Source organism: Oryza brachyantha, chromosome 2 (genome assembly GCF_000231095.2).
Source record: "Oryza brachyantha chromosome 2, ObraRS2, whole genome shotgun sequence".
Classification (NCBI taxonomy): Eukaryota; Viridiplantae; Streptophyta; class Magnoliopsida; order Poales; family Poaceae; genus Oryza; species Oryza brachyantha.
Genome location: NC_023164.2, coordinates 17,691,862 through 17,718,870, shown reverse-complemented (window position 1 = coordinate 17,718,870; position 27,009 = coordinate 17,691,862). Strand labels below are relative to the sequence as shown.

Sequence of the window (27,009 nt, the reverse complement as noted above, 5' to 3'; positions counted from 1 at the left end):
TTTGCTTTCCCCTCCCCGCGTGTGCGGCTACCGGACGATGGTGGGCTCGTCGGAGGAGTCCGTAGCCATCCGATCGTGCGCCATGAAGTGGAGACTGGCTGCCGTCGTCGTCATCTGATACATGTTGTTATCTTCTAGTATTTCTAGTATCATGTGATATATATTTATACCTTCTGATACCATATGATATCCCTTAGAACCTAGTGGATTGATACATGTTGATACCTTCTGGTATCTTTTGATATCATCTGACACATGTTGATACTAATCGGTATCATCTAGATTTTCATATGGGAATTAAGTGATACCTATCGATATTTACTGATACCTGTTGATACATACTGACATCATATGATACTACTTAGAAGTATATGGTACCGCTTGGTACCACCTGGTACCATATGATATCTGCATCTTTTTGAGTTTTTCTGGTCGCGCGACGATATGATACCAGATGATACCAACTGGTATCATCTGGTACCAGCTACGCGCTGGCACATGAGACGCATCTGAGCGCAAAGGTAGTGGAGGTGTGCGACATGCTGCGGGGAGAGTGACAGCGCGTGCGGCGCGCTGGCGTAACAACGCGGAGGCGTGCTGCGCGGAGGCGTTGTGGCACGGCGACGTGGAGGCGCACGAAGGCGCGCGTGGCGTGGAGGGACGTAGACGGACGGCGTGGAGAACATCCATAAATTAAAAATCCCGTCCGCACGGTAATTCGTATGCTAGCAATTTTCATATAATCATCACTACACTGACTACAGGGGTTCAGCACAAACCAGATCGACAACACCGGACGCGGCGGCCAGTGAGATTTGATTTCATCAATGGCGGCGTCGCCATCGAGCCATCGCCCGGTGCTGCCGTGCCTCGCGGTGGAGTGCCGCTGCTGCGCATCCAACAGGACATTCATCAGCGCCGCCGACAAGAAGCCCGTCGCCGATGGCGCCACCGGCTTGCCGTCGGAGCTGCTCGACCCCAAGGCCGCCGTCCGCCCGACTCCGCTGGGGTGGGTGCTCGTCCGGGAACCCGCAAGTGGTAGCACCTATCTGCTTGATCCTCAATCTCGACGGGGCAAGATCCAGCTGCCGCCCCTGACCGGGATCGACGGCGACGTGCTCAAGTACTGCAACTGCCTCCTCTCGGACCAGCCCAGCGCTCCGGCCGGCTGCGTCGTGCTTCTGGTGGAGCTCATCGACCGTGTCATCTGGTACCACCACATCGGCACCAGCGGCTGGACCAGGCATGCGTACGACATCGGAACACAGGGTGACGCCCACTACACCGACGAGATCCACATCGTTCCGATCGCCGCGTGCCATGGGAGGTTCTACTTCAACTGCTTTAAGAACGAGATCAGCGTGCTCGAGTTCTGTCCCGGGCCGGTGTTTAGCTCCATCAAGCTCGGCGCCGCAGACGTGGATTGGTTCAGAGGAACCTTTCACGTTTTCTTGGTGGAATCTGAGGGGGACCTCTTCGCGGTCTCGCTCAAGACACCCATGAAATACCAGCCGCCTGAGTTCTTGGACGCCCGCGTCTACAAGATGGATTTTTCCAGGAAGAGATGGTGCCTCGTCGATGATCTCGGTGACGACCGCGCGTTCTTCGTAGCCCCCTTCTATTTCGGGGCCTCTTGCTCGGCTGGCAAGCACGGGATTCAGAAGAACTGCGTCTACTTTGTTCGCTATTTGTGTGATAAATCTTGCATCGTCTGCAGCAGGACGGGGTCTGGCAAGTTCACAGCCTCCATGATGCTGAAGCTCCTTCTTCAAGTTTCCTCAGCGCATCGTGGATGCTCCCAATCGACCCAAAAGCTTAGCAAAGGTAGATATGTGATGAGGCCGGCGATAGTTGCTTTTGTTAATTCTAGGCTAGATTTTGTGTTGTTTATCTATTTGTAAAACGTATTACCCATACCAAAATAAGTTTATTTTTTAGGTTTTAAATAATATTTTGACTCTTCATTTTATTTAAATTTATTTGCGATTAATATTTTTATCATTACTGGATGATAAAACATGAGTAACAGTTTATGCGTGACTAATTTTTTTTATAAATTTTTTAAATAAAATAAATGATTAAACATTAGACACAGAAATAAAAAAAATTGATATTACTACGGTTACTACCGTTCTTCAGTTCTCTATTAGTTTTCGGTGGATTTCCAGCCCAGAGGATATGCACGTGACTTCCAACCTTTCCATTTCTGCACTAAGGTCCTTAACAATTGAAACCTTTCTATATGACCTCTTATAGTTTTCTTAATAGCAGGCGAAGAAAAAATTGTTGTTTTGTCCTTACTAGTGAAATCTGAATTTGCACCGAACCACTTATGCCATAAATTTCTAAGTAAAAGTCTGTCTACATAATTTAGCATAGTCTCTAATTGAATGAAAAGAGAGCGTCGCAGTAAACTCTCTAGGCAGTGACATATATGGCCAAGTTGAAACATCACATCGAATCTTTAGACACCTAAATAAAAGCATTAAACATAGATAAAATAAAAAACTAATTATACAGTTACCGGAAAAAACTTGAGACGAATTTTTTGAGCATAATTAGTCCATGATTAGTCATAAGTGCTACCGTAACCCACATATGCAAATAACGGATTAATTAGGCTCAAAAGATTTGTCTCACGGTTTCTAGGCTAGCCCTGAAATTTGTTTTTTCCAAAAACTTTTTAAGACGTCCAATTAAACATTCGACATGACACTTCTCCCAAATTTTTGTCATCTAAACGGGCCATATTTGACTGGGCTGTGTTCTGCTGGATTGCTTGCTGCTGCAGAAGCTTCAAAGTAAATTAGTGCCTCCATTTAGAAAATCTAAGTAAAATAATACCTACATTTTTTACCCAGATTATTCTCTATCTTCTGCGTATGCGTTTATCTAACTGTTAAACAATATATTTTTATAAAAGGTTGACCATTTCATATTTTAAAGTAAAATTTCAACTTTATAATAGTTAATTCCGTTCTTTATACCATGAAATAGCTATAACACAAAATATATATTTTTCATTTTTCATCTTCATCAAAGAATATAATGCAAACCTAGTGGAGACATTCGGACGTTACAGTAATTTTATTTATATTGCAAAATTTTGAAAAATAGCAAATTTCAATAAATAGTAACTCCTCTCATGCTTTGAATTCCGATAGGCCAGCATACAGAGGGAAAAAAGAAAAGGTGTGACAAACTCAAAACAAATTTCAATAAAGGCGTTTAATCACTTATTCTCAACCATAATCCTTATTAAATAATCCAAAATATTTATATTTTAGGATGAAGATAGCATCAGGTAGCAATAGAATACATTGTATTGAGGCCCCGTTCGCCCCCTCTCTTCTAAACAATAGATTCTCTCGTTTTCGCATGCACGCTTCCCGACTTGCTAAAGGGTGTATTTTTTACAAAAAATTTCTATAAGAAAGTTGCTTTAAAAATTATATTAATCTATTTTATAATTAATAATTAATCATGTACTAATCTATTGATCCCTTCGTTTCATGCTGTAAAACTTTATAGTCTTGTCTAGATTTATATGGATGCTAATGAAGGTAGACGTATATATAAATTATATACATTCATCAATTGATAAATTTAGACAATGTTAAAAACTCTTACAATATAAAACGGTGGTAGTACCGTGTTTTCCGCGCTGGATTACTAACCTCACTTCTACTCCGAACGAACGTGGCTTGAATCCGAGGTTTTGGAACCGAGGAAGTACTACGCAGGGTTTGCGTTACCATCTATACCACGTATGTCGCGGCACCGCGAACGTTCTCCACGGTAACCGCGGAAGCCGTAAAAATCGAGACGAATTTGAAAACCAAAATTCGGACACAACACAGCGCGTGTGTAGGTACACATGTTGCCGACTGTCTCCTGCGTGGGTGTACCTGATGCTCCAATTCAAGCCACCGTGGTTCTGTGCAGCGCAGGCCGGGTTTATTCTCCGCGAATATGCTTCTAGTTCGCTGGCATCAACGTACCATCATCCCTTCCGTGCACGCACCTACCCGATCCAGAATATATCCTCCAGCTTACCCTTCGCTCGCCCCATCTTCCTCCAGCCTTCTAGGCTTCCAGCTATCGACAATGCAGATTATACGTGCTATAGGCTTTGGTTTTGGTAGGCCAGAATCGTTGATCGAAATTGCTAGCCATGAACCTGTTTTGTTGCTGGTCATCTATCTACCCGTGCTTGCCTTGCCTTGCCTGCTCAGCTCCTCTCCTGGAGAGTCACTGGCAGTGCAGAGTGAAGATGCAGTGCGGCCGCCGTCTTGGCTTGGGCACGCGTGGTTAGATGACCATCAGCAAACAAGTTCGTGAGATGCATGGCACGCGCTCGTCGTTCTCCGTGATGGATTTTGGGTGTGCAGAGTGGTGGTGGCGGCGGCCGGCCGGCGAGCGAGCGAGCTGGCCTAGAGATCAGATCAGCACACGAGTTCCCCTGCGAATGCTGGTTTTTCCGTATGTATGCATGCTTCGATCTCTGCTCCCGTTGACCTCGATCTCCTCGTGCCATATATGTCTCGCAGATTCCCTGTTCTTCTCCGCCTTGAGAGGAAGCAAGGGCATGCAGTCGTGGGTGACTCTGATGCGCGCGTTCTCTTTGCGTGGATCTGTTGTTAGTTGAGCAGTGGCAGTGTAAGTTCTTCCCCCTAGTCTTTTGGCTTTTTTTTATGTCTGTAAACTAAAATTTAATTTTTTTTAACTTAAATTTAAAGTTTATTTTGAGATTTTGCACCGAAGTTTATTTTATCGTCGTAGCTTTTTTAAGATCGATGTGACATATGAACACGTATATTAAAGTTTTATTTATAAATTAATTTTTGTTTACAAATATATCGTTTGGTTTTTTTTCTCTAGAAAACACAAAAGATAACCCACGAGGACTTCTGAATTTGCGTCGCAGCTTGGGTGTTTCTGTGAAGACTACGTACCTGCCTGAATAGTATCTTTTCACGACGATATGTGTGACCAGTAAACCTTACGACACTACTCATCTGCAATTCGGAAATTCCTTGTTTGTGCGTCAGCTTGCGGGAAAAATTATGACTATTGGTACTTACTATGAGGATCAGTTTCAGGTCATCGGTAGAAATGGTGATCTTTTGCAAGATCTTTTTCTTGGAGCAACAGTACACAGGCTCAAATGTGTTAGAAGGAAATCTTGTCGCAGCTGTGTTTACAACCAAACTTTTGTCAAGCTAGTTAAAACTTTTTTACTCTTGATGAATGTAGTAAAGTGTGGTTGACAACCAAACAACTGAGCACTCCTCTTCCATGACAGTACATTCTCACTCTGAAAATGATTGTGTTTATTTTGAATAAATTTCACATGAAACAATTCAACTCGGTTGGAATCAAGATTATATGAAACGATGTTTTCTCTATCTCGCTCAATATAACGACGGAGTGAAGAAAAATATTTACATGTAGGGCCAATACTATAAATACAATTCGCATGTGAAAAACAAGGCAAATTAAGATTTTGTTTTTAGAAAGCTGTGGGTTAACTAACCACACAGCCTTCATGTGGTTCCGACTGCTACCAGCCTAATGTGTGTTGTGTGTATACGTAAGTACGTATATACATATACGTGTATATGTATATATATGTATGCATGTAAGCCACGGGACTACGGGATCAATTGGGCCGGATGATACCGCGCCCCAGCACGCTCGATCTGCCACGCCGCTACACGCCACCAACGACATTGGTTATTACACTAGATTATCCACTTTATTATCTTAATTGGTTCCACAAAACACTAAAATGCCGATATTTTAGTTGAAGAACATGACCAACGGGGTCGGATAATCATAATACCATGCCCCACGTACCGTGCCGCTGCACGCCACCAATGTATTGGTATTACACTGATCTATCCACCTAACTCTCTTAATTGGTTCTCCAAAAAAAACACGGCAATACTAATATTTTAGTCGAAGACCATCTAAATTTATGTTGATCTAACATAAAAAAAAATTAGTGACTTTGAACCTAACACGTGTTAGAAAGAAATTATACGTTAGGTTCACATAAATTTATTATGGCTTTTAAAAGTAAATTGGTAATATTGTAGTTTTCTTAAGACGACCAATTAAGAGATTTAAATAGATAGTCTAGGATAATCGTACGGCAATGAGATGTTGTGGGTGGGGTGTTGTACCGCAGGGTACCTTCAACCTATCTCACGGCACATGTATATTTTTGTGAATTTATATCATATGTGTATATACATGTAAAATAAAAAAAAAACTTTAGTTTCAGATTATTTTGTTGGCCTGGCCTAAAAGCGTTGCCACGACAAACTAAGGCAGCGTTAGTCCGTGGTGTTGGTTTAAGCTATTTTTTTTTATCACGGGCTTCTCAAACTATTAAATGACATGTTATTTAAAAAGATATGTAAAAACTGATTTTTATTAAATAAATTGTTTTCCATTTATAACAATTAATACTTATTTAGTAATACATTAATGATCTGTCTTATTTTGTGTGTGCCTTATGCGCTTTAGACAGCCACCAAAGCGAACGTTATCTAAGGACAAAGGAGGTGTTGTGGTTCATACCTAACATTGCTAATTTGCTATCGCTATATTTGCGAGTTTATGTTAACTGTAGCTTCTCCTCAAAACTTTTGCTTCCCAGACGATTGTCACTCTCACCTGAATTATGAGAATATATAGTTAGAATTTAGACTGGAAAACCCAATATTTTCATATTCTTAGTAATTGATTATTAGAATCTTTAAGATTCCCCAGACCAGACCTATAACTCACCTTAGACAAACGTTTTAGCGCTAACAATTTGTTAGCCACAACTGTGACAAAATTAGTCAATGTTTTTATCTATAATATGTGAGCCAAGGTGTTAAAACAGTACAGCAGATCATAATTGTGACAATTAATAAATAATCTACATGTGGCATGCTAAATGGGTGCTTCGAACCGAGCAAACCTTAAGATATACACACGTTTACCTCCCTATCTCATAATTAAGGGTTTTTTTTGCAAAAATAAGAAAGTAGTAAAATACAGTCAGCCAAAAGTGGTGGTAGTCGTGGAAATAAAATAGCATTTCCTTCATTTCACGTATATAAAATTTTAATAGTGAAGTGCATCAGCGATCTTTAAACTTGTATCATATAGGTCACTAAACTTTCAAAATGTATTTTTGGATCTCCGAACTTGTCCGGGGTGTTATATAGATCCAAACGGGCTCCGATCCGCTCCATCCGCTGACGTGACATACCACGGTGGTGCCTACGTGTTGATGGGGTCAGGTGGGTCTCATATGTTAGTATCTCTCGCCCCTCTTTATTCTTTTCTCTCCCTTCTTGTGGGTGCCACCATGGCATACCACGTCAGCAGATAGAGCGGGTCGGAGCAAAACGACCTATATAACACTTTCGGACAAGTTCGGGGACCCAAAAATATATTTTAAGAGTTTAGGGACATAGATGACACATATACATAAGTTTAGGGACTACTGTTGCACTTCACTCAAATTTTAATTTTTTTCAATTAAAGTGAAATTCTAGTCTCCGGCATGAGTGTGGTGACTTTATTTCGAGCTAATGTAGTAGATATAATATTGATCAGGTTTCATATGCATTTTATGGATAATAACGAATCTAAACACATGTATAAAACTCATACATCTATTAATAAATAATTTAGATAAAATCATATATCCATGTCTTTTCGCTTCTGCTTATGCGCCAAAAATTAAATTTTTAACTTAAAATTTAGAGTTAATTTTTTCACCGAAGTTTATTTTTCAGCCTAAGAATACGTATATAAAAAAATCTTATTAATAAATTATCTTTTATTTACAAATAAGAAAGCCAAATAATCACATATAGAGTCTTGCGACATGAAACAGAAGCAGCAGTCCACAACCAAATTGAAACTTCCGGAACCAAATTAAAAACAGTTGCCAGAAAGCCATAAACCTTTTCCTGCAGCAATATCGGTAGGACCGGACAGTAAGAGCGGCAGTCCCGTTTTACTGCCCAGCTGAGTGAAGCAGAATATTCCAACATCCCAAGGCTGTAAACGCAAAAAACCAGGAGCCAGGATTCCAGCCTCCCGCACCCCACCCCCACAAAAATTCCAACTTCCCTCTTCCTCCATTCGATTCTTCCCACCACTCTCCACCGCCGCTCCCGCATCGCGTCCTCCGCCCATGGCCGCCGCCACCACCGCCACCTCCGCCTCCTCATCCACCTCCCAGAACCCTAACCCCTTCAACCTCCCGCCATGGCTCCGCTGCCCCTTCAACTTCCTCTGCCCGCCCCCGCCGGCCCCTCCTCCCCCGCCGCCTCCCCCTCCGCCGCCGCCGGTGGCGGCCCCGGAGGCGGTGGCGCCGCGGTGGAGGCGCCCGGGGCTCCGGGTCACCACGGAGTACGACAGCGACGAGGCCTTGTTCGCGCACAAGGTGTCGTGCAAGCTCGCCGGCGGGCTCGCCAAGCTGCGGCTCTCGTTCCAGAGCGACCCGCAGGGGCAGGGGGAGGGCGACCCGCGGCAGCTCTTCGCCTCGCCCGTGGTGGGGCTCATCGGCAAGAACTTCGCCGTGCTGTACGACGTCGAGGCCCGCAACGCGCTGCTCCGCGGGGAAGCCTCCCTCCCCGGCGGCGCCGTCCAGCTCCGCGGCTCGCACGATGTGAAGGTAACGACACTGCTATCTCTGGATTGCTTACCGCATTGAGCCCTCAAGTGCTGTTCAGCTGATCCATGCTTATGATGTACGCGTGCGTTTGTTAATCTATTCGCGAGAAAGGGTCTCAATTCAAGTACCGTAACTCCGTTCAATTGACCAGATTTTCAAGGGCCTTTTTCGATTTTCAGGAGAAACAAGGAGAAGTCGCAGTGATCACTAGGCTGGGGGATCCATCTTATAAACTTGAGCTATCATCGTTGGTGCCTTACAATGGTCTGGTGAGTACCAAGTTTCATGAACATGACCTTTTTTGGTTTGTTTGGTCAAAGTTCTGTCAACGTTCAGCGGTCGTATACCAGGTTTGCAGTCAGTGTTATACCTTACAAATATATATTTCATTTTTTTGTAGTGATTATAGTGCACTTTAGCCATTGATTCTGAATGAGCTTCCAGATCACTTTTATCCCTCAGAACTCAGTGAACTGTTACTAGTTCAGATTTTTAAAAAAATGTCTACGCTATAAAAAAAATGCTGATTAGTCGCTCATCTTTTCAAATGTCATTTCAAGTTCCTTGTTGTAGGTACTGTTCTATATGTTCTTCTATGTATATTTCTCCTGCATCCTGTAGACCATGTATCCTAAAGTTTCAGTTTGGAGGGTTCATAGAAAATATGCTCTTTGGTGACTAGGATTCATGCATATTTCGTTTTTTTTTACTAGCATATCAGATATAAACCCTGTTACATGTAGAATAAAATCCTGATTGTTTTATGCAGCCAAGAGCAACCTTCCACTTTCCTATTGGTCAAGTTTCAGTTGAAGAGATTAGAAATGAAGACGAGAAAAACCTGTCTCTTTCTGGGATTGCAAAATCTGATTTCTTGGACGGCATTCTTACTGCCCAGTACTATGAAAATGATCTTAATCTAAGATATTGTTATAAGGTGATTTATCTAATCCTTCGCTTTGGTTTCTTTTCAGACTATTTTTTTATTTGATTCCAATCATACATTCTCTATTTCAGGACGATGAGCTAACTTTAATTCCCAGTGTATCCCTGCCTTCCAATGCAGTATCCTTAGACTTCAAAAGGCGGTTTAGTCCTTCTGATAAGTTGAGGTCAGCATATTGTGATTGTTGTCATGACATCCATTAATCATTTATCTTGAGTTGTCTCTGGTTTGATCTTTTTGTCCACGACATTCATGCAAGAAACTCCATGCTTTGTTGGCTGCTAGTTTTCACAAAGTTTTCTTGACAATTATATATGCTCATTAGTGAAAACATCAAGAAAGTTTCAGATGAGAAAATAGCAGATGCTGAAGGTATTTCTAATTCGAAGACATGTCTTAGCATGATTTTTCTGATTCATTTTATGGATAACTTTGTCATATCTACAAGTTCATGTGTGTTCGCAAGATGTCCATGAATCTTATATACTTCAAGTGTAAAATGACTGTCTGGCGGCGTTTTTTTGTCACAAAGTGATGAAGGCTATCACCTAGGTTAGCATCATTAAATAAACCAAGAATTATTTCCTATTATTTATGTTGACATTACAGTTTAATATGGTTTTTAAGAAGTATTGAGCATTAACAGCATATTGCCAATTTAAAATTTGGAGCAAGAAATCTGCAGCTTTACCCAATTAGACAAGGGTTATGATTGACACATTATCTTTGATATCTAGTAAGTAGCTTAGTTCCTGATGACTTAATGCATGTTTCCCCTTTTCAGCTATCGTTATAACTTCTATACTGATTACTGGAATGCTGTTTATAAGCACACAGTTGGTAAAAATTTCAAAGTGAAAACTGGTTATGATTCTGAGGTGCGAGTTGGATGGGCTTCCCTTTGGGTATGTATGTACAGCTGCCTCATTTTGTTGTGCCTGAATAGCTTGCTTTACTATTGGTGTACCAAGTAAGTGAATTATAGAGAAAACAAGTTACAAAACAGGATTTCTTCTTAGCAAACTCATCAAAGTTTTTCTTATCCAAACCTGAAATACAGATCATGTGTGGTTATGAAACTTCTTGTTTATTAAATCTGAAACCCTAAAAATGCACATACATGCAAAATTCAATTGTTGGTTGGTTTCGTGAACCATCCTTCTATACCATACTAACTTCCTCATTTTCTTTGCCATCCATTTTTACTACGGCTAGGCTAGCCATCTATATTTGTCGTGCGCACGTGGAAGTGTTGCATTTGTATATTTTCATATTTTGATGATTGGATCAATAATTAATATTAGCAATGCTGTGTATGGTGTATCTTAATGTTTTGATAATATTGTTGGCTTTCCGTTTGGTCATTTGCTTTATGACAGCTGGGTTGTCTAGATAATATCATAAAACTACAAGTCTACGACATTTCTATGGCCAAAACATGCAAAGCCTGACTTTCCATCATAGATAAAAGTTTTGTACATTGAAGCTACCACTGTCTTCTCAATTCTGATAGCCTAAGATTAGTTTGTTTTTCTGAGCAATTCTGAGTTTCGTGTCTCTGTTTATTTGATGTTTAGGTGGGGCAAGAAGACGGCAAAGCAAAGACCGCACCGATGAAGACGAAACTTCAGCTCATGCTTCAAGTTCCTCAGGACAATTTCCGGAATCCCACCTTCCTATTCCGTGTGAAGAAAAGGTGGGACCTGTAGCTTGGTGCAGTACTCCCCTTGTATGGAGATACCAGTGTTGGCCTGTTGGGTACTCAGGCTTTGGCCACCAACATTTTGTTGTAAGCTGCGTAGGACATCAATCGCTAAATACCCCATGGAGCATTTCCAATTTTTATGATGTTAATTCTGCCTACTGTACATAACGGTCATCGGTCCAAAATGAATCAATCTGCGTCCAATTTTTTCATTTCTGCTTATATTTAAAGTTCAAATTTTTAATCTTAAATTTATAGTTGATTTTAGGATTTTTTTACTAAAATTTATTTTCTAGTCTTGTTTTAGATCTTAATACGTATATAAATTTTTTATTCATGAGTTATTTTTTGTCTGTAAATATGACTAACCACCGCTCCTTTGGCTCACATGTACCCCTTTCCTTTTCTCGAGGTTCGAGAACCTGACCAACTTTTCCGAATTTACCTCGGATTTTCCTCATTTTTATCCCGAATCCGAATCGGATTATCTATTGAGGCCTACTCCGACCCGTCCTCGAACATGCACGCGCGAGCGCAGTCGCAGCTGTGTTTCTTCGATTCGAGAACGAAATCGGAGACAGCCGGCGGCATAAATAGAGGGACGCGCCATGCCACGGACCATCCACACCACCAGCTCCTGCGTCGAGGGAGACATGGCGACTGGGGTTCACCCACTCCTCGTCGCGTTCTTGGCGCTGCTCCTCGTTGGCACTTGCCAGGCCAGGCCTGCTCCGCGGAAGTTCGCGGCGGCGTCAGCGGCGAAGGGGGTGGCGGTGGACGGTGTCACGGCCATCTACAACTTCGGGGACTCCATTTCGGACACCGGGAACTTCCTTCGCGAAGGCGCTGGCCCTGGCGGTGACATGATGGAGCACACTGTGGCGCCCCCTATGGCGCGGCCATCGGCGGCGCCACGGGACGGTGCTCCGACGGGTACCTGATGATCGACTACCTCGCTAAGGATCTAGGGCTGCCGTTGCTCAACCCGTACCTCGACAAGGGCGCCGACTTCACGCACGGCGCCAACTTCGCCGTCACCGGCGCCACCGCCCTCGACACGGCCGCCCTCAGGAGGATCGGGGTCACCGCGCCGCACACCAACAGCTCCCTGAGCGTCCAGCTCCAGCGGTTCAAGGACTTCATGGAAGCCACCACCAAATCACCCGCCGAGGCGCGCGAGAAGCTGGCGAACGCGCTGGTCATGGTGGGAGAGATCGGCGGGAACGACTACAACTACGCCTTCGCCGTGAACCGGCCGCGGTCGTCGTCGGGCGGCGGGCGTAGCGTCGCCGACGTCGGGCGCATGATGACCGGCGTGGTGGAGTCGATGGTGCTCGTCCCGGAGGTGGTGCGGTCCGTGACGAGCGCGGCGAGGGAGTTGCTCGACATGGGCGCCACCCGGGTGGTGATCCCGGGCAACTTCCCGCTGGGGTGCGTGCCGAGCTACCTGGAGGCGGTGAACGAGGAGGACGCGGCGGCGTACGACGGCAACGGCTGCCTGGTGGGGCTCAACCTGTTCGCGCAGATGCACAACGTGCTGCTGCAGCAGGGGATCCGCGAGCTGCGGCGGTCGTACCCGGAGGCCACGATCGCGTACGCCGACTACTTCAACGCGTACGTGCGGATGCTGGAGGGCGCGCGCGACATGGGGTTCGACGGCGCGGCGGTGACCAAGGCGTCCTGCGGCGCGGGCGACGGCGGCAAGTACAACTTCGACATGGAGCGGATGTGCGGCGCGCCGGGGACGTCGGTGTGTGCGAAGCCCGAGGAGCGCCTCAGCTGGGACGGCATCCACCTGACGCAGCACGCCTACAGTGTCATGGCCGAGCTGCTCTACCGCAAGGGCTTCGCGTCCCCTGCACCTGTCAATTTCCCCCGTCAGTAGGCCGTACTAGTATGTGATTAGGTGCAGGTGCAACCGCAACCTGATGATTAGTGATGATAATGTAGCAGGGTACAAATGTTAGAATTGCATCAGATGGAACTAATGTAAGCTTCCACATTTTTTTACGAAGTGGAATACTGTAATCCATGATTTATTGATATCATGCTACCTGCGAATTGGCGGTATCGGTATCTCTTCTCTTGTGTTCTTCAATTTTGCCCATCAAATTTTCCCACAGAAATTGATCTCAAAATCCAGCAACGAATTTCGTGTCCTAATTTCGAGTTGGAACTTGAAATATCATTTTTTCCCCCTTTTTTGAGTTATTACGATGGCTTGCAATTTACTTTGGATTTTGAGTACTAGAGCTGTGCTTATGTTTGAAGCATAACTGCACGGCTTGTGATTGTCCAAGGGGAATGTACATAGTAGCATAGCTTCCTGCTTTACTGAAGATGAATCGATATACTTCTTTGTATATACGAGAAAGCTAACCAGCGGCCTTACATATCCCCGGGTCTACGTGATGCAAATTATACTGAAGCAGAAGTGGAAAACACTTTTAAAGCTTTATTAACAATTCAACGATCTCTTATCCGACAAATCTATCACATGCAGTTGGGAGATGCGTTTAGCAATATATGATATCATAATATCATAAGATACACCTCATAGAAGGCTTATCAGGGCTTTAGCCAGAAGCATGAGGAAATTGCATACATTGTAGAGTAAACTTCAGTTGAGGTCCATGGTCGAACAATCTCAAGGAGAACAAGCAGAACTTATGTTTCTGCGTTATGACCAACACAAATTATTCTGATGGGCTTGGGGGTTTTTCCTTGGGATGCTTTGATCCATAGTGGTCAATCAATTGTTTCTCATTTGCCAGTTGAACCTACACACATAAGAGAATATTTCGTTAAGTTGGTGCTGCACATACAAGAGTTAACATAGTGATTAGTGAAACACTTGCTGGTGATGGTTCATGTTGGGTTGCAGTTGCCGTTTATATGAAATCTTTCTAGCTCAGATCAGGCAGTGACCCAAAACGTATCTATACCACAAGTTTTCGGCTAGTACCAATTAATACCAGAATTTTTTTTCCTCAAAACATAAGCAAAATAGGAGATAAAATTTTTTTTGTTCCATAGCACTAAAAGTTAGTGGTTCACTTCAATAGCACTCAAAGTTCCCCCTGTTCTAAATTTTTAGCAATACCATCACTTTTCTCCAGTCTGGCACTATGACAATTGACTTAGACACACGTGTGAAATTCTATTTCTACCCCTTGCTTCACCCTAAACACCAACCAAACCAGAGTCTAGCTCAAATCCGCTGTCAACAGTTGTCCGTGTGACATCGTCATGCCATACACAAGCTACATCAGCTCCAGAATTTGCTGACGACAGCTGCTCCAGCATTTAATCTGCTGGCTAGCTAGCTAATCCCCGTTTTCTAGATCAAAGTGGTCACATACAAACTGAGGTAGTAATGTGGGTGGTCATCCAACCACATCAAGATGGACACGAACAAGATGCCAGAGTGCCAGATACCTTGAGCTTGCCTGTGCAGCTATGGACCATTGCCATACACGAGCTGTCATCAAGCTTAGTTGCTCAATCTCGCCCAGACGCGTCACCATACACGACCTCGTGTCCACTGCAGTACTGCACTGCCACCATGCCCGCCCAAACACACCATCTTGCAACTCATCCACCGGAGAGCTCAATCTTGTCTGCTTGCCCAGCACCTTTGACCACCCAAGCACTGCTGCCCTCAAGCTTGCGCTACAGCTTTGCTGTGGAGCTCGCCTACTACAGAGAAGGAAGAGGGGAGTGGAGAAGAAAACAGGGAAGGACGGAAGAGGTAACAGTAATTTGGACAGGATACTAAAATGAGTAACGGATGTAACTTTTGGTGCTATTAAAGTGCGCCAATAACTTTAGATGCTACGAAATAAAAACATGAAGTTCCAATGCTCTAGAACCAATTTTGCCCCAAAAAATATATGATTGCTCAAATATTCCATCTAGACCATTCTCTAATTGGGATTAATGCTGGGCTGCTTCATCGGTTGGAATCAGAATACACTGGACAAAGGCTTCATAATGCTATTTATGTCATTCACATCAACAACTAGCAGGACTTAATATAAATAGGTCAGATGGAAGATATGAGCAGTGTGGTATTTTCCCCAAGGGGGAAATTGTGGTGCTAATAAGCACCAACCAGAAATTTATAGGATGCTGAGATGCAGCTTTCCCAGTGATTTGTCTTGAGATCTCTACTCTCAACTACATAGGCATCAAATTAATGTAATCAAAACTGAAAATCCCTAGAGCTACATTCCCAACCCTTCCTGATGTTCAACCATAGCACACATAGTCAGAAGTGGCAAATGGCAATGCTCGGATAATGTAATCATGCTAGTTCCACTTCCATCCCTGGCAGGCAGTGTTCGGAGAGAGAGAGGAAATAGATGCAATAATACACAATTATCTCCTACGGAACTTTCCTAATTAACTCCCAGTTTTTCCAGAGAGATTTGATTTGATTTGATTTTTTTTTTGCACTACACAAATCACAAATCGTGGTTCGATCATTTGACATTCTGGCCCACGATCATTGATTCAAATGGTCCCATACTCGCACTATGTAATCCTATTTTCTCTTCAGGAAAAGAAAAACGGCGCCGGGCAAGACGAAGACGCAAGGCAGCCAATTGATCACTCGAGATTCAACCGCAATACAACCATGAATCCACCCCTAGCGTTAGGGCCGGGGAGAATCCGGCAGGCGTACAATCTACTGGCGGGATTAGCAAGCGCAGGGAGGGGGAAGATCAAAGGGTGGTCGGTCACCTTGCAGATGGGGCAGACGACCTTGAGGCCGACGGCGCGGGCCTCAAGCTGGGACCCCTTCGCCTTCTGGTTCTTCTCCGCGTTCCGCCGCTGCGCGTCGATCTTCTGCTTCCCCCGCGTCATCCTCCTCCTCCTCCGGCTCCCGACCGCTCCTCCCTCTCCCCCTCTGCGAGCGATCGATCGATCGATCCCGAGCTCCCAGCTTCCGACAACCACCGGAAGAACCCGGATACTTCTTCTCTTCCTTTCCACTGCCAGGCCGAGCCTCCCATCCCACCGCCGTTGTTGGGCCGTACGGCCCATCAGTTCACAAGGCTACCGGCCGGATAACGGCCCATTAGTCCACAAGGCTACCGGCCCGATACACCTTGATATAAAGCCCACTCACCGACACACGTTTATCTGATCTTGCCGCACAACCTAGTGAGAAGTATAATTACTAGTAACATTTCTTATACTGAGATTACGAGCAAAGTGTATTTTTTTCTCCTTTTTATTGCTTATGACATGGTGAATGTTTGTTGGTTGGTGTGACATGGTGAATGTATGCTGGTTAGTGTGCCTGTCAGTGGATAACATCGCCTAGGTGAACTCGCACCAATGCATCATGATCTTTATTTGGACCAAACCAGCGGGTTGGCGCATTACAGAGAGGAAGGAACGAAAACAACAAAACCAGCATCTCACAACAAACAACACGGCTGAAACGGAACCTGACTACACTCTGCTGTAACAAGTAGCAACCAACCGACGAAGCATTTTATTACTGTGCTTTTCTTCACACAGGAGGTTACAGCGGCAAGGAGTAGCCGCGAAGGTACTTCGAGTCGACACCGGACTCGCGAACCAGCGCCACTCTCCCTGTTCTGGCGACCTGTCGTACTCCATGGATGAGTAACAAACAACACATCAGTGATGAAAGTCACGCAGCGAGCATGGCTGTGAAAGCTTACGCATCCGTTGCATTCTCAACGGAAAGGGGCGCTAGCATATCACAAACACGAAGTGGATGATTGCAAATGATTAAAAATGGTTTGGATAGTAAAAAATTCATGTCTAGTCTGTGGCAAAGTATCCATGTAGAAAATGAGTATTTGAGGAAATATTTCGGTACTGTAGCGGTATTTGCACAGATAATCTGTTGACATCATTTGTTCAGTTAGGTTCTGTTTCACAGCCACATGACAACAGTAAAACAGATGAGGTGAATGAAAGGCCAGAAGAATTCGATATACCTCGCAGATGCCATAAGGCTCCAACAGCCTTTGTAATGCAACCATCTTGTCGAGATCCCCGGTAAGCTGCACAATAGCAGCAAGTTATCAACTATCTATAAGTCCCACAGCAATTTGAATAGGCATTAAATGAATAAATGACAGTTGTGGTACAGTAAAATATTCAGTGTTTCTGTAGGCTCTGTGCAGCACAAACAGTGAAGCACAATATAACTAGGATTCCTATAAAAATGGCATACAGCATTTCATGTAAGATTCATGCAAAGCACCTGTGTAAAATTATATGCCATCACGTTGTTATTACATAGTAATACATAAACTGGTGTCTTTCATTCATGAAGCTGGTTAAGCTAATAAAGTAAAGTTCCACAATGACAAGCAACATTAGCCACAAAAAATTGAGCAAAATACCTGTAATGTAACAGTGTGATCAGAAACATCAACAGGTTTTGCCCGGAATATTTCAGCAATATCTAGTATGTCTCTCCGAGCAGCAGTGTTCACAGAAACCTTGATAAGCATAAGTTCTCTTTCGGCAAAAGGCCAGTGAGTTATATCTTGAACCTGCGGAAATCATAAGTTTTGAATCAATGTGACTTTACTACAACAAATGATTGCACCAGAAAACTGCATATGATTTACCTCATGCACATCAACAAGCTTGTAAAGCTGCTGAACTAACTTCTCAATAGATTCATCAGTTCCAGGAATAACAGTTGTAATACGCGAAAGGCCTGCCTTTTCAGCTGGGCCTACAGCAAGACTCTGGCCAGTAATATGGTGTTGTTAACAACCAATCAGGCATGATTGCCGGTAAGATATAACTTTTCAATACAGAAAACCTGTATATTGTAGCCTCTGCGAGCAAAGACCCCTGTAACAATATTGAGAACACCAGGGCAATCATTGACAAGGATGGATAGAGTATGTGATCGAAGTCCACTTGACTGCACCAAACAAAGCCATCATTACATAGCACCTGCATCCTTAATATACATTAACGTGCATTTTTAACACTGAACTATTACTTTAAGTACAGACATTTATTTATAAATATGACTAGTTTCTGATTGTGAAGATGGAATCTGTAAACTCACTGCAGTCACATTGGAATTAGGTTTCGGATACATACAGCATAAGTTTAGACATTGTTACCAAACTACCAAAGTTTATATGGAACTTGACACCAACTGAATAGTGCTTTTATCTAAACTAAGAATTTTAGAACTTACATCTTCATCATCAAGGACGCCCCAGTGAGCATCAAGTACTTGGTTCATGGATGAGCTCTCATAAGGTTCCACAGGATAGACATCACCCTGAACAGTTAAATAGTAAAGGTGAGCAAATGTTACAGGAATCATTAACAACATACATATTGTAATAGACAAGCATATACAGCTCATTATATTACTCATTTGTGCCCATGAAATACATTAGCATATTAATGCAAGGATGCTCTACCAAAACTTGAACAATGTGGGGGTGCCTGCTTATGTATCGATAAGTCTCATACTCCCATCCAGTAACATGATGTGCTAGTATATACATTTTCAGCAATCCCTAAATGACTCACTCCACCTGTAATTATAATCCGCATGTGCTTTTGCTTCTGAAAGTAGTATAGTTCACCACCAAAAGTTATATTTCCTTCAGTGAACTCACACCTCATAGGACTGAAGGTAAATATTTAAATGAAATAAGGTCAGAGACATAGCACCTTTATAACATGCTAATTGTCTTTATGCACTAAGTTATTATCGCTTATAGCATTGCATTGTTAAGGAACCAATATTGGCAACATCGAAGTTCAACTGTATTTGTTTTTGTAATGAGAAATATGCATTATCTCAACATAAGCAGCCAATCATTCAAATTATGTAAAAATAAAATGGAACCATATGAAGGATTCATGAGATTTTTTAGTCCATTTAAAGTACAAGAAACATACCCCTTCATTGGATGGTTGATCAAAATTTCCATTGACTGTCTTATTTACAGAAGTAAGAAGAGAATTTTTGGGCAATGCCTCTATGAGATCTGGGTAAGAAGCAGCAGAAAATCCCCAGAAACGGGCGGTTGCTCCAATTTTTTCACGTCTCAAAGCAATCTGAGGTGAAAAAAAGAGTTAGCACTCACATGTATGCATGCATGCTAAATGTAAATAGCAAATGCTCAAGAAAGTACTTTTCCCGTTCTACAAATTTCTTTGATCCCAAATTTGCTGAGGTTCCTTTGCACAGCAACAATTTTGCCAGGATCTCCAGTTACCTACAGCATTGATCAAATACGCATCAAAAGGCATGTTAACTAACATATATGTAAACCTGTTGGAAATAATGAGTCTTTACTCTTTACCTCGACGGTAAGTGTGTTCTCTGAAATATCAACAACTTTTGCTCTGAAAATATCAACTAAAACCATGACCTGAATATCATAACAACATTTTGTCCAGTACAAGTAAGTTCCAACATGCCAGTTGCCAATTCACTACACAAAGTTTTGATACAGTGCAAATAACAAGTCAACAGCACATGTTACCTCAGGACGCTGATATGGTTCAACATTAAGTTTTATAAGCATCAGCTCTCTTTCAACCTGAGGTTCCTTAGATAGATCTTCGACCTGCAATTTTTGCAGGCAAGAGAATTAAGGAGTATAAAACCAAGACAAGAGAGGTTAAAAGGACCATGAATTAACTGATTGCTAGTGGGATGCTTTGTCTAAACACAAGAGAGAGACCACATGATAGATATGGGAAAACAATGAAAATTTTCAACAAATTGAAACACAATGCAACTAATTTAAACAAGTTTTCATGGCAGTATTCACATATTGATCAGATGTAACAGTAACGTTTACTGTGCTATAACTCAGGTGCTCAGTGAAGAGCCCAAAATACTCAGGAATACTTGAGGTATAGTAGAAAGCATGGTTATTATGCTACAAACGAAAGCACTGAATTTAATTTTACCGCTCCTGGATTTTATTGCAAAAAACATGCTGATAAGAAAAAATAGAGTGCATTACATTAACCAGAATACAGGTGTACATGATAAAATGCAAGTTTGACATTTCAATATAGCTAGCATTAAAATCATGGAAAAGAGAAAGAGTTTGTTATTCTAAACTCTTAGAAGATTCTCAATAAGGGTTAATGTGTTGAACAAATTAGGAGAAAAAAAGGTTCTGCCCTTCGTAACATCCAGGTTCAATAGATGCTCAAGAGCAAGGCACATTACAAACACAGTCGATACTGTAGAAATTCGGCTCTTTGCAGAAGATATATTTTAATTCCACAGTGATATCTTCACCACCACTATTCTGTTGACACCAATCGCTATCAAAGAATCTTACTACGGGCTGGAAGCTCATCAGCTCTAGAAATGGCCAGCTGAATTAGTTTAAGGTCTAATAATCTAATTCGCACGATTTTGACAAATCTTGGAGCAACGAACTCACATTCAAGACATTGACAAGCTTGTTGAGCTGCTCGATAACTTGGTTGAGCACCCTGTCCGTCCCGGAGACGACAATGGTGAACATGGCCTTGTCCTTGTTGAGCCCCACCGCAAGCGACTCGATGTTGTACCCTCTCCTGGCGAACACCCCGGCGATCCGGTTGATCATGCCACTCTCGTCACCCACGAAGACAGAGATCGTGTGGCGCCGCACCCTGCACCCCATCCCCAAAACCACACCCGCACCAACCCACCAGTCAGTCAGTCCAGGGGGAGCAAACAGCGCCACGATTGAAATCAACTCAGGCGGGAAAGCAACATTGCGGCGCGGGGAAGCTACTCACGTGTCCCTCGCGGCGCTCGCGGGCGCCGCCGCCGCGCTCACCACCGTCACCGCCGAGGTGGCCGCCTCGCCGCCGGCGCCGGACGAGGCCACGGCGGCGCCGCGGCGGGCGCGCGGCCGCGGCCACCAGGGACGGAGCGACGCCGCGACGCCAGCGCGGCAGGCCGCCGCTGGCAGCGGCGCCGCCGGCCGGAGGTGGTGCGGGGAAGCGACGGACATGGAGGCTCGAAGCTGGTCTGAAATTGACAGTGGGCTGTGTGCCTGTGTGGGCAGTGGGCACTCGGTTTAGCCGTAGTGGTAGTAGCGGTAGGGTTTATGCGGGGCGGCGAAGGCGGCGGGTGGAATTTACCGGTCTGGCCCCCGCGGCGGCGCAGACAGACGGTGCGCTGCGCGTGCGAGCCGGCGCTGGCGGAAGTGGCGATGGGTCACGGGTGGCCTGCTTTCGCGTTGGGCCGGGGCGCGGCGTGGGGGGGACCAACCCACTATGGTATCTTGGGTATCTTGGGCGACGTTGATTGCCCCGGCGGCTGAGCTGATTGCTTGCTTCTAGCTCAGCCTCTCATTTTTTCCTTCTGCCTATTTTCGTTGATTTTTTATACGTGTTTAATCATTTTATTTAAAAATTATATATAGTTATTTTTCATTGTTATTTGATTTACTACGATGTATATTTAAATTATAACTTATGTTTTTATATTTATATAAAATTCTTGAATAAAACAAATGGTAAATATGTGTCAAAAAATTAATGACATCATCTGTTAAAATACCGATAGCGTATTTAACGTAAACGAAGTAACCAAAACTACTCAGTTTTAATTAAAAAATAGTTATGAATAAAATTTTATATGTGTTTTAAGTAATGGCTGGAAAATAAAATGTAATAAAGAAAATCTTTGAATTAAATCCAAATTAAAGTTTTAACTTTTATATATATATATATAGGCATGAAGATATGGATTAGGGCCTGTTTGGGGAGCTTCTCTTAGCTGCAGTTTTTTCCAAAAATTGCTTCTGCCAGAAGCTGTCCCAAACGATCCACAACTTCTGAGAATCTGTAGTTACAAATTCTAAAAAATAAACTAAGAATTCAGAAGCTGGGTTTATGAGATTTTCTAGATTCTCAGAAACTTCCTACCAAGCAACTGTTTTTCGGAATCTAAAATTTCCCTTAACAGACCCTTAAGTCTCCGTGTCGCTCTATGCTCTCATGACTCATGTAATCATGTGTGTGTCAGTATGGTTATCTTCAGAAAAATAAAATTTCCCTTAACAGACCCTTAAGTCTCCGTGTCGCTCTATGCTCTCATGACTCATGTAATCATGTGTGTCAGTATGGTTATCTTCAGAAAAAGAAAAGACTCGGCTCGTCGCTGATGATGCGTCGAAATGGCTGTATCTGTGAGGTTTTCTTAGGATCGGTTTGGGCCTTTGGGGTGTACCGTGTACGTGCCACCGATCCCTGTTTGCAAGTGACAGTGCTACACATGTGTGATGCGAGCATGCGAGCAACAGCGCTACACACGTGCGAAGGGTACGTAGATCATATCGGAGGTCGCTACGATGATGCCATCGCTACGGCCAAAAAGATGCATGACACGGATGCCACGTATTTTTCGAGCTGCTTTTCTTTTGCGCGTACTTCACCGACTTGTTACGTGGTGCGACGAGGAATCATTTGCGTTGCTCCTCCGAAACGGTTGGGACTTGTGGGAGCCTTTCGTTATTTGCGTTCGTGCGTGCTGTCACGCGTTTCTCGTGGGTTTAGCGACCAAAACGTCATGAAAACGAGGGCTTGTCCCTCGGTTTGGTGAGAAAAATAGTATAGCACGCACGACATCGTGGAGCATGTGAGTATTTTTGTCTTCGGTTACTCTTGTATCCCGTTACGCAAGGTGCGATTATGTAAAAGTCCATCTCCACGGCTGCATCCATGTGCTGCCCAACCGGGCTGTGGGCCAAAAGAAAACTATCCCCGAGATCACCGGTGATCTCGTCGATGAATACGGCCCATGTTATCCTATCTGGGACCGAAAGGATTAGGACGTACGTGAGGCCCATAGTACTTGGGCCGGAAAACCGCTACCGCGGAGTCGTCGAATTTTATAGGGGGAAGTCTAAATTGGACTCCTCAAATATAGGTAAGATCTACGTATTAATTCATATTCCTCGACCAGGAAACAGCAAAACTGGCTATAACAACTCATATCATTAAAACCTGTATTTTGATAGTGGTTTTTGTGACATAACGTTTACGTGGCTTCTTTGACTTGGGCCTCATCCCTTATGGTGTTGAGTGTTGACGTGACACTACGTGTTATTAGAATAAATGGCTAAAAACGATAATTGAAACAAATATGTAGATTCCATGTGCCAATAGATGTATGCCCTCAATTGCATCACCCCTTTCCTCCCATCTTCAGCTCGACAAGAAAGAGTGGTAGAGGCAAGTAAGCCGTTGCAGTGAAGGTCCACCATCATCGATGTGCGTGGCGTATGAGGAGTGAGTGAGTGACATGCTCTACTCTTCGGTCACCGTCGTCTATGTACATCGCGTGCGCAACGGGAAAACTCAAGCTTAAGTAAAACCTCACCGACCATCAATATTGCCACCCATCATGTGCCTAGGTGGGAGAGAGCAATGTCAATTAGGTATCACCACTCTTTGCGCACCCTTGGCAAAAGAGCTTGAGTTGAGAAGGGCTTACAACATCGAGGCCTCCTGCAGGCTACAACTTTATCGAAAATGAACCATACGTAAGGTGCTCGTTGTCATCATGGAGGGCTTCTCAGGGCATTACTATCATAGATCCATACTATCTGTCCACCTATCCCAATGGTAGGAGAGAGAGAGTAGAAGAGTGTTGGCAACCAGCCACCACTACTCTCCCTCACCAGTGCCTACGTGCCAACAACTGCACCGGCAAACTTCGACCCACCGTCTCACTGGCACATACCCAACGGTGTTATTGTCAATGTATTTACTCGGTGGCTTGTTGTGTGCCTCACTGATATGTAGGTCTCACCTAGGCCCATTGTATTTTTCTTTTATTTTGTTAGTAATGCGTCCCACTAACTCGAGGGTGACATGTAAGTGTCACGCTATGTGAAAATCAAGTCAACCATGCCACGTAGACGCCACAGTTGAGATGGTTTGTTTTGCACAGTTTTAACGCTTAAAGAAGCTACATGGTTTTGGTTTTAAAGTCGAGGGATACGAATGAGATTCTACCCATATCTAAGATATACATATTGGATCTTTTCCTTTTATAGGCCGCAATTTTATCGTGATGTACATGCGGCCCAGTGATAGTGCTGTGACGCTACTGCATTCGACCTACTGTATTTGCCTGTTTGGGCCAGAATGTTATTGTGCTGGACGTGCGGCCCCCTTGAGGCGTGGGCTGTCGACAGGTGGATCCGTGGATGAACTCGGTAGCGATGCAGCGAAACGCGCATGCGTCGTGCGCGCAGCCACTCCTCCCAGTCCCATCCGCCTGCATGCACTGGTGCTCTTTGCCTGAGCTGAGTTCTTTTGTCGCTCAAAGAATTTGTACAAAAAGTTATCCGATTTTTTCATGGCTATTTGATTATATAAATAATGAAATTAATCACATAAAAGTTAAAAAATCTACTCTAAAAGATAATAATAAACTTTTATATAGATTTTTTAAAACAGAAAATACATCGTTTGATAGTTTGTTAAGCAGGTGTCTAAAAGCCGATGAAAAATCTAGCAAAAGAAACGTACTTTATCAAAAGAGTGAACATCGGATCATATGTGCCGCGAGCAGCAAAGTTAGGAACTAAATTACAGTAATAATGGGTTTATGATCAATTTTTTTAATTAAAAACATATTGCAACCCATCAGCAATATACTAAATGTCTTTGAGATATGAAACCAGAGAATACATACCTTAATTGTTTGTATATCACTTTATTTATGGTTAAATATACTTCTATGTATATATATATATAGTTCTATATTTTTTAAAAAAATAAATAAAACAAACAATTAAACATATATAAAAAAAATCAATGACGTTAAATATCGAGCGACAGAGGCCATGCCACTGACCGTTCCTCCCCGTCTCTGCCACGACTGCTAGCTGCTGCTGATTCCACTACGCGAGGATAAAACGGAAACGTATCTATCTCGTTCGGCGTCGACCACGACAGCGAGGGCATCGTGCGATCGATGGATCGATCTAGCTAGCTAGCGCTTTCCGCCGCGGAACCCGCCCGTCGCGCCGGGCAAGCGCACTGCCACGCCGTCGCCGTCGACGACAGCGACGCTCGCTGCCGACATGGCCCCGCGGAGGGTGAAATTTATTCCTGCGTATTAATACCTAACCACATGTGGCATATCATGGCTTCATGGGAGCTAATCAGCTAATACGGAGTACTCCATACTTTGATTAGGGCATGTTCGTAGAGCCTATTATTTGACTTTTATCTGATACACGTGAGTAACAATAACATATTGTTATAATGATAAATATAAAGGTAAAGTTAGTTATTGTTGTTTTATTAATACAATAAAATATTCTTTATTACGTTATTTTTTTATCAAAGTTTTTTTTTAAGAAATGCTAAAAGTTGACTCTAAACCGTTGTTATGCATAATAACGGTTTTTTCTCTCTTTTCTCTTTTTCTCGACCACGTCACCAGATTTACTTACACTTGCTCTTAACCGTGTTATTACAGCCTCCTGGGCCAGGGGAAAGCATGGGGAAGCTACAGACGAACTGCCAGTCACCCACCAGGGGCCCACCTGTCGGGCTTCAAGTAGGGGCAGCGTATCGATCGAACGGCAAAAGGAAACTCGAACGAAATTATTGCTATTTCAAGATCTGCCGTTTGGTGGAGGATGAGATATGATGATCCGATTCGAGTAGGGGGGATATTTTCAGTAGCTCATCCACTATCAGGTGTTGGTAGGACGCCACAAAATAAAATGTGTCGCCTCAAGTCGTCTCAACCGACCGGATTAAGCACGAACTCGACGTAATCGCCATTCCGAAGACGGGGCCGCGCACTGTTGCCGTTGAGGCGCCGAAACAAAAAAGATCTCCGAAAGAAACCAAGGTTGGACACCACTCCAGAAAGCATTACGTGCTGAGCAACTGTTTTCCCTTTTTGAGGAGATTCCATGAAAGAAACGGAGCCGATTTCATAAATACTTTGTCTTACAAAAAAATATCATAAATTATATTTTTCAAGCTCATCATCTTTTTCGCTCATGCTTAAGCTATTTAAAATTTTGAATTTAATTGACTTTATAGTTTTTTATTGTTTTTTGGCCTTTGTTTTTTATTATAAAACACACATACAAAAAATTAAACTACAAATTATTTTTATCATTAATAAGCGATCCCGCTTATGCTTTTCTAAAAGCAAAACAAAGAGGCTACAAAACTTTCATTTTCTTTCGTCGTAGCAAAAGTAATTAAAAATACCAAACTGTCTAGCCGCATGCCATCCATCATCACTCCACGTCTCCACAAAAGAAACATTATACTTAGGCCATTTCTTTAATGAACCAGTCTAAGCTTGCAGGAAAAAGGGTTTTTTTTTTTTACAACGCAGGAAAAAGGGTTGAAAATTCAACAGACAAGTCACACAGGCACACAGCACGTCCGGTTTTCCAGCTAAGCAACAAACTACTCGTCGGCAAGTGTTCTCACGAAGCGACAAAAAAAAACCCCACCACCAAACCCTCCACCCCACCTCTCACTGACAGCACGTCCCAAAGAGGAAACGGCCCCACCTGTCAGCCACACCGAGCAAACCCGAGCTCACGCTGCAATTTTTAAAACACCAACCACGCGCGCCTTTTTCCCCACGCGGCGGTTATATTCTTTCTTCTTCTAATCTTCTCC

General features: G+C 43.4%; 2 protein-coding genes and 1 pseudogene across 2 annotated transcripts; 2 read left to right on the top strand and 1 right to left on the bottom strand.

The window, feature by feature from the left end:
• The first annotated feature begins 8,153 nt into the window (after nucleotides 1-8,153).
• LOC102705412 (outer envelope pore protein 37, chloroplastic-like) lies at nucleotides 8,154-11,552 on the top strand. The gene is made up of 6 exons (XM_015833176.2): nucleotides 8,154-8,689; nucleotides 8,869-8,958; nucleotides 9,459-9,626; nucleotides 9,707-9,801; nucleotides 10,420-10,540; nucleotides 11,213-11,552. The coding sequence occupies exons 1-6, from the start codon at nucleotides 8,207-8,209 to the stop codon at nucleotides 11,342-11,344; spliced, it is 1,089 nt and encodes a 362-aa protein (XP_015688662.2). The 5' UTR covers nucleotides 8,154-8,206; the 3' UTR covers nucleotides 11,345-11,552.
• Nucleotides 11,553-11,993: 441 nt separating this feature from the next.
• LOC102716837 lies at nucleotides 11,994-13,453 on the top strand (annotated as a pseudogene).
• A 3,216-nt stretch (nucleotides 13,454-16,669) lies between these two features.
• LOC102716560 (acetolactate synthase small subunit 2, chloroplastic-like) lies at nucleotides 16,670-21,516 on the bottom strand. Its single transcript, XM_040520693.1, has 12 exons — nucleotides 21,127-21,516; nucleotides 20,784-20,997; nucleotides 19,863-19,946; nucleotides 19,680-19,748; nucleotides 19,509-19,592; nucleotides 19,273-19,431; nucleotides 18,554-18,640; nucleotides 18,164-18,268; nucleotides 17,964-18,086; nucleotides 17,733-17,885; nucleotides 17,322-17,387; nucleotides 16,670-16,960 (listed from the first exon to the last, which is right to left on the bottom strand). Exons 1-12 carry the CDS (start codon nucleotides 21,342-21,344, stop codon nucleotides 16,877-16,879), a joined length of 1,446 nt encoding a protein of 481 aa, XP_040376627.1. The 5' UTR covers nucleotides 21,345-21,516; the 3' UTR covers nucleotides 16,670-16,876.
• Between the last annotated feature and the right edge of the window lie 5,493 nt (nucleotides 21,517-27,009).

Excerpts from the sequence above, each read along its gene's own strand:
- LOC102705412 (XM_015833176.2), top strand. The coding sequence starts at position 8,207 with ATGGCCGCCGCCACCACCGCCACCTCCGCCTCCTCATCCACCTCCCAG. Across the intron at positions 8,690-8,868 it reads GCGGCTCGCACGATGTGAAG|GAGAAACAAGGAGAAGTCGC; the intron begins GTAACGACACTG and ends TTCGATTTTCAG. Across the intron at positions 9,627-9,706 it reads ATCTAAGATATTGTTATAAG|GACGATGAGCTAACTTTAAT; the intron begins GTGATTTATCTA and ends TCTCTATTTCAG.
- LOC102716560 (XM_040520693.1), bottom strand. The coding sequence starts at position 21,344 with ATGTCCGTCGCTTCCCCGCACCACCTCCGGCCGGCGGCGCCGCTGCCA. Across the intron at positions 20,998-21,126 it reads GCGAGCGCCGCGAGGGACAC|GGTGCGGCGCCACACGATCT; the intron begins GTGAGTAGCTTC and ends GATGGGGTGCAG. Across the intron at positions 19,432-19,508 it reads AAATTTGTAGAACGGGAAAA|ATTGCTTTGAGACGTGAAAA; the intron begins GTACTTTCTTGA and ends TTTTCACCTCAG.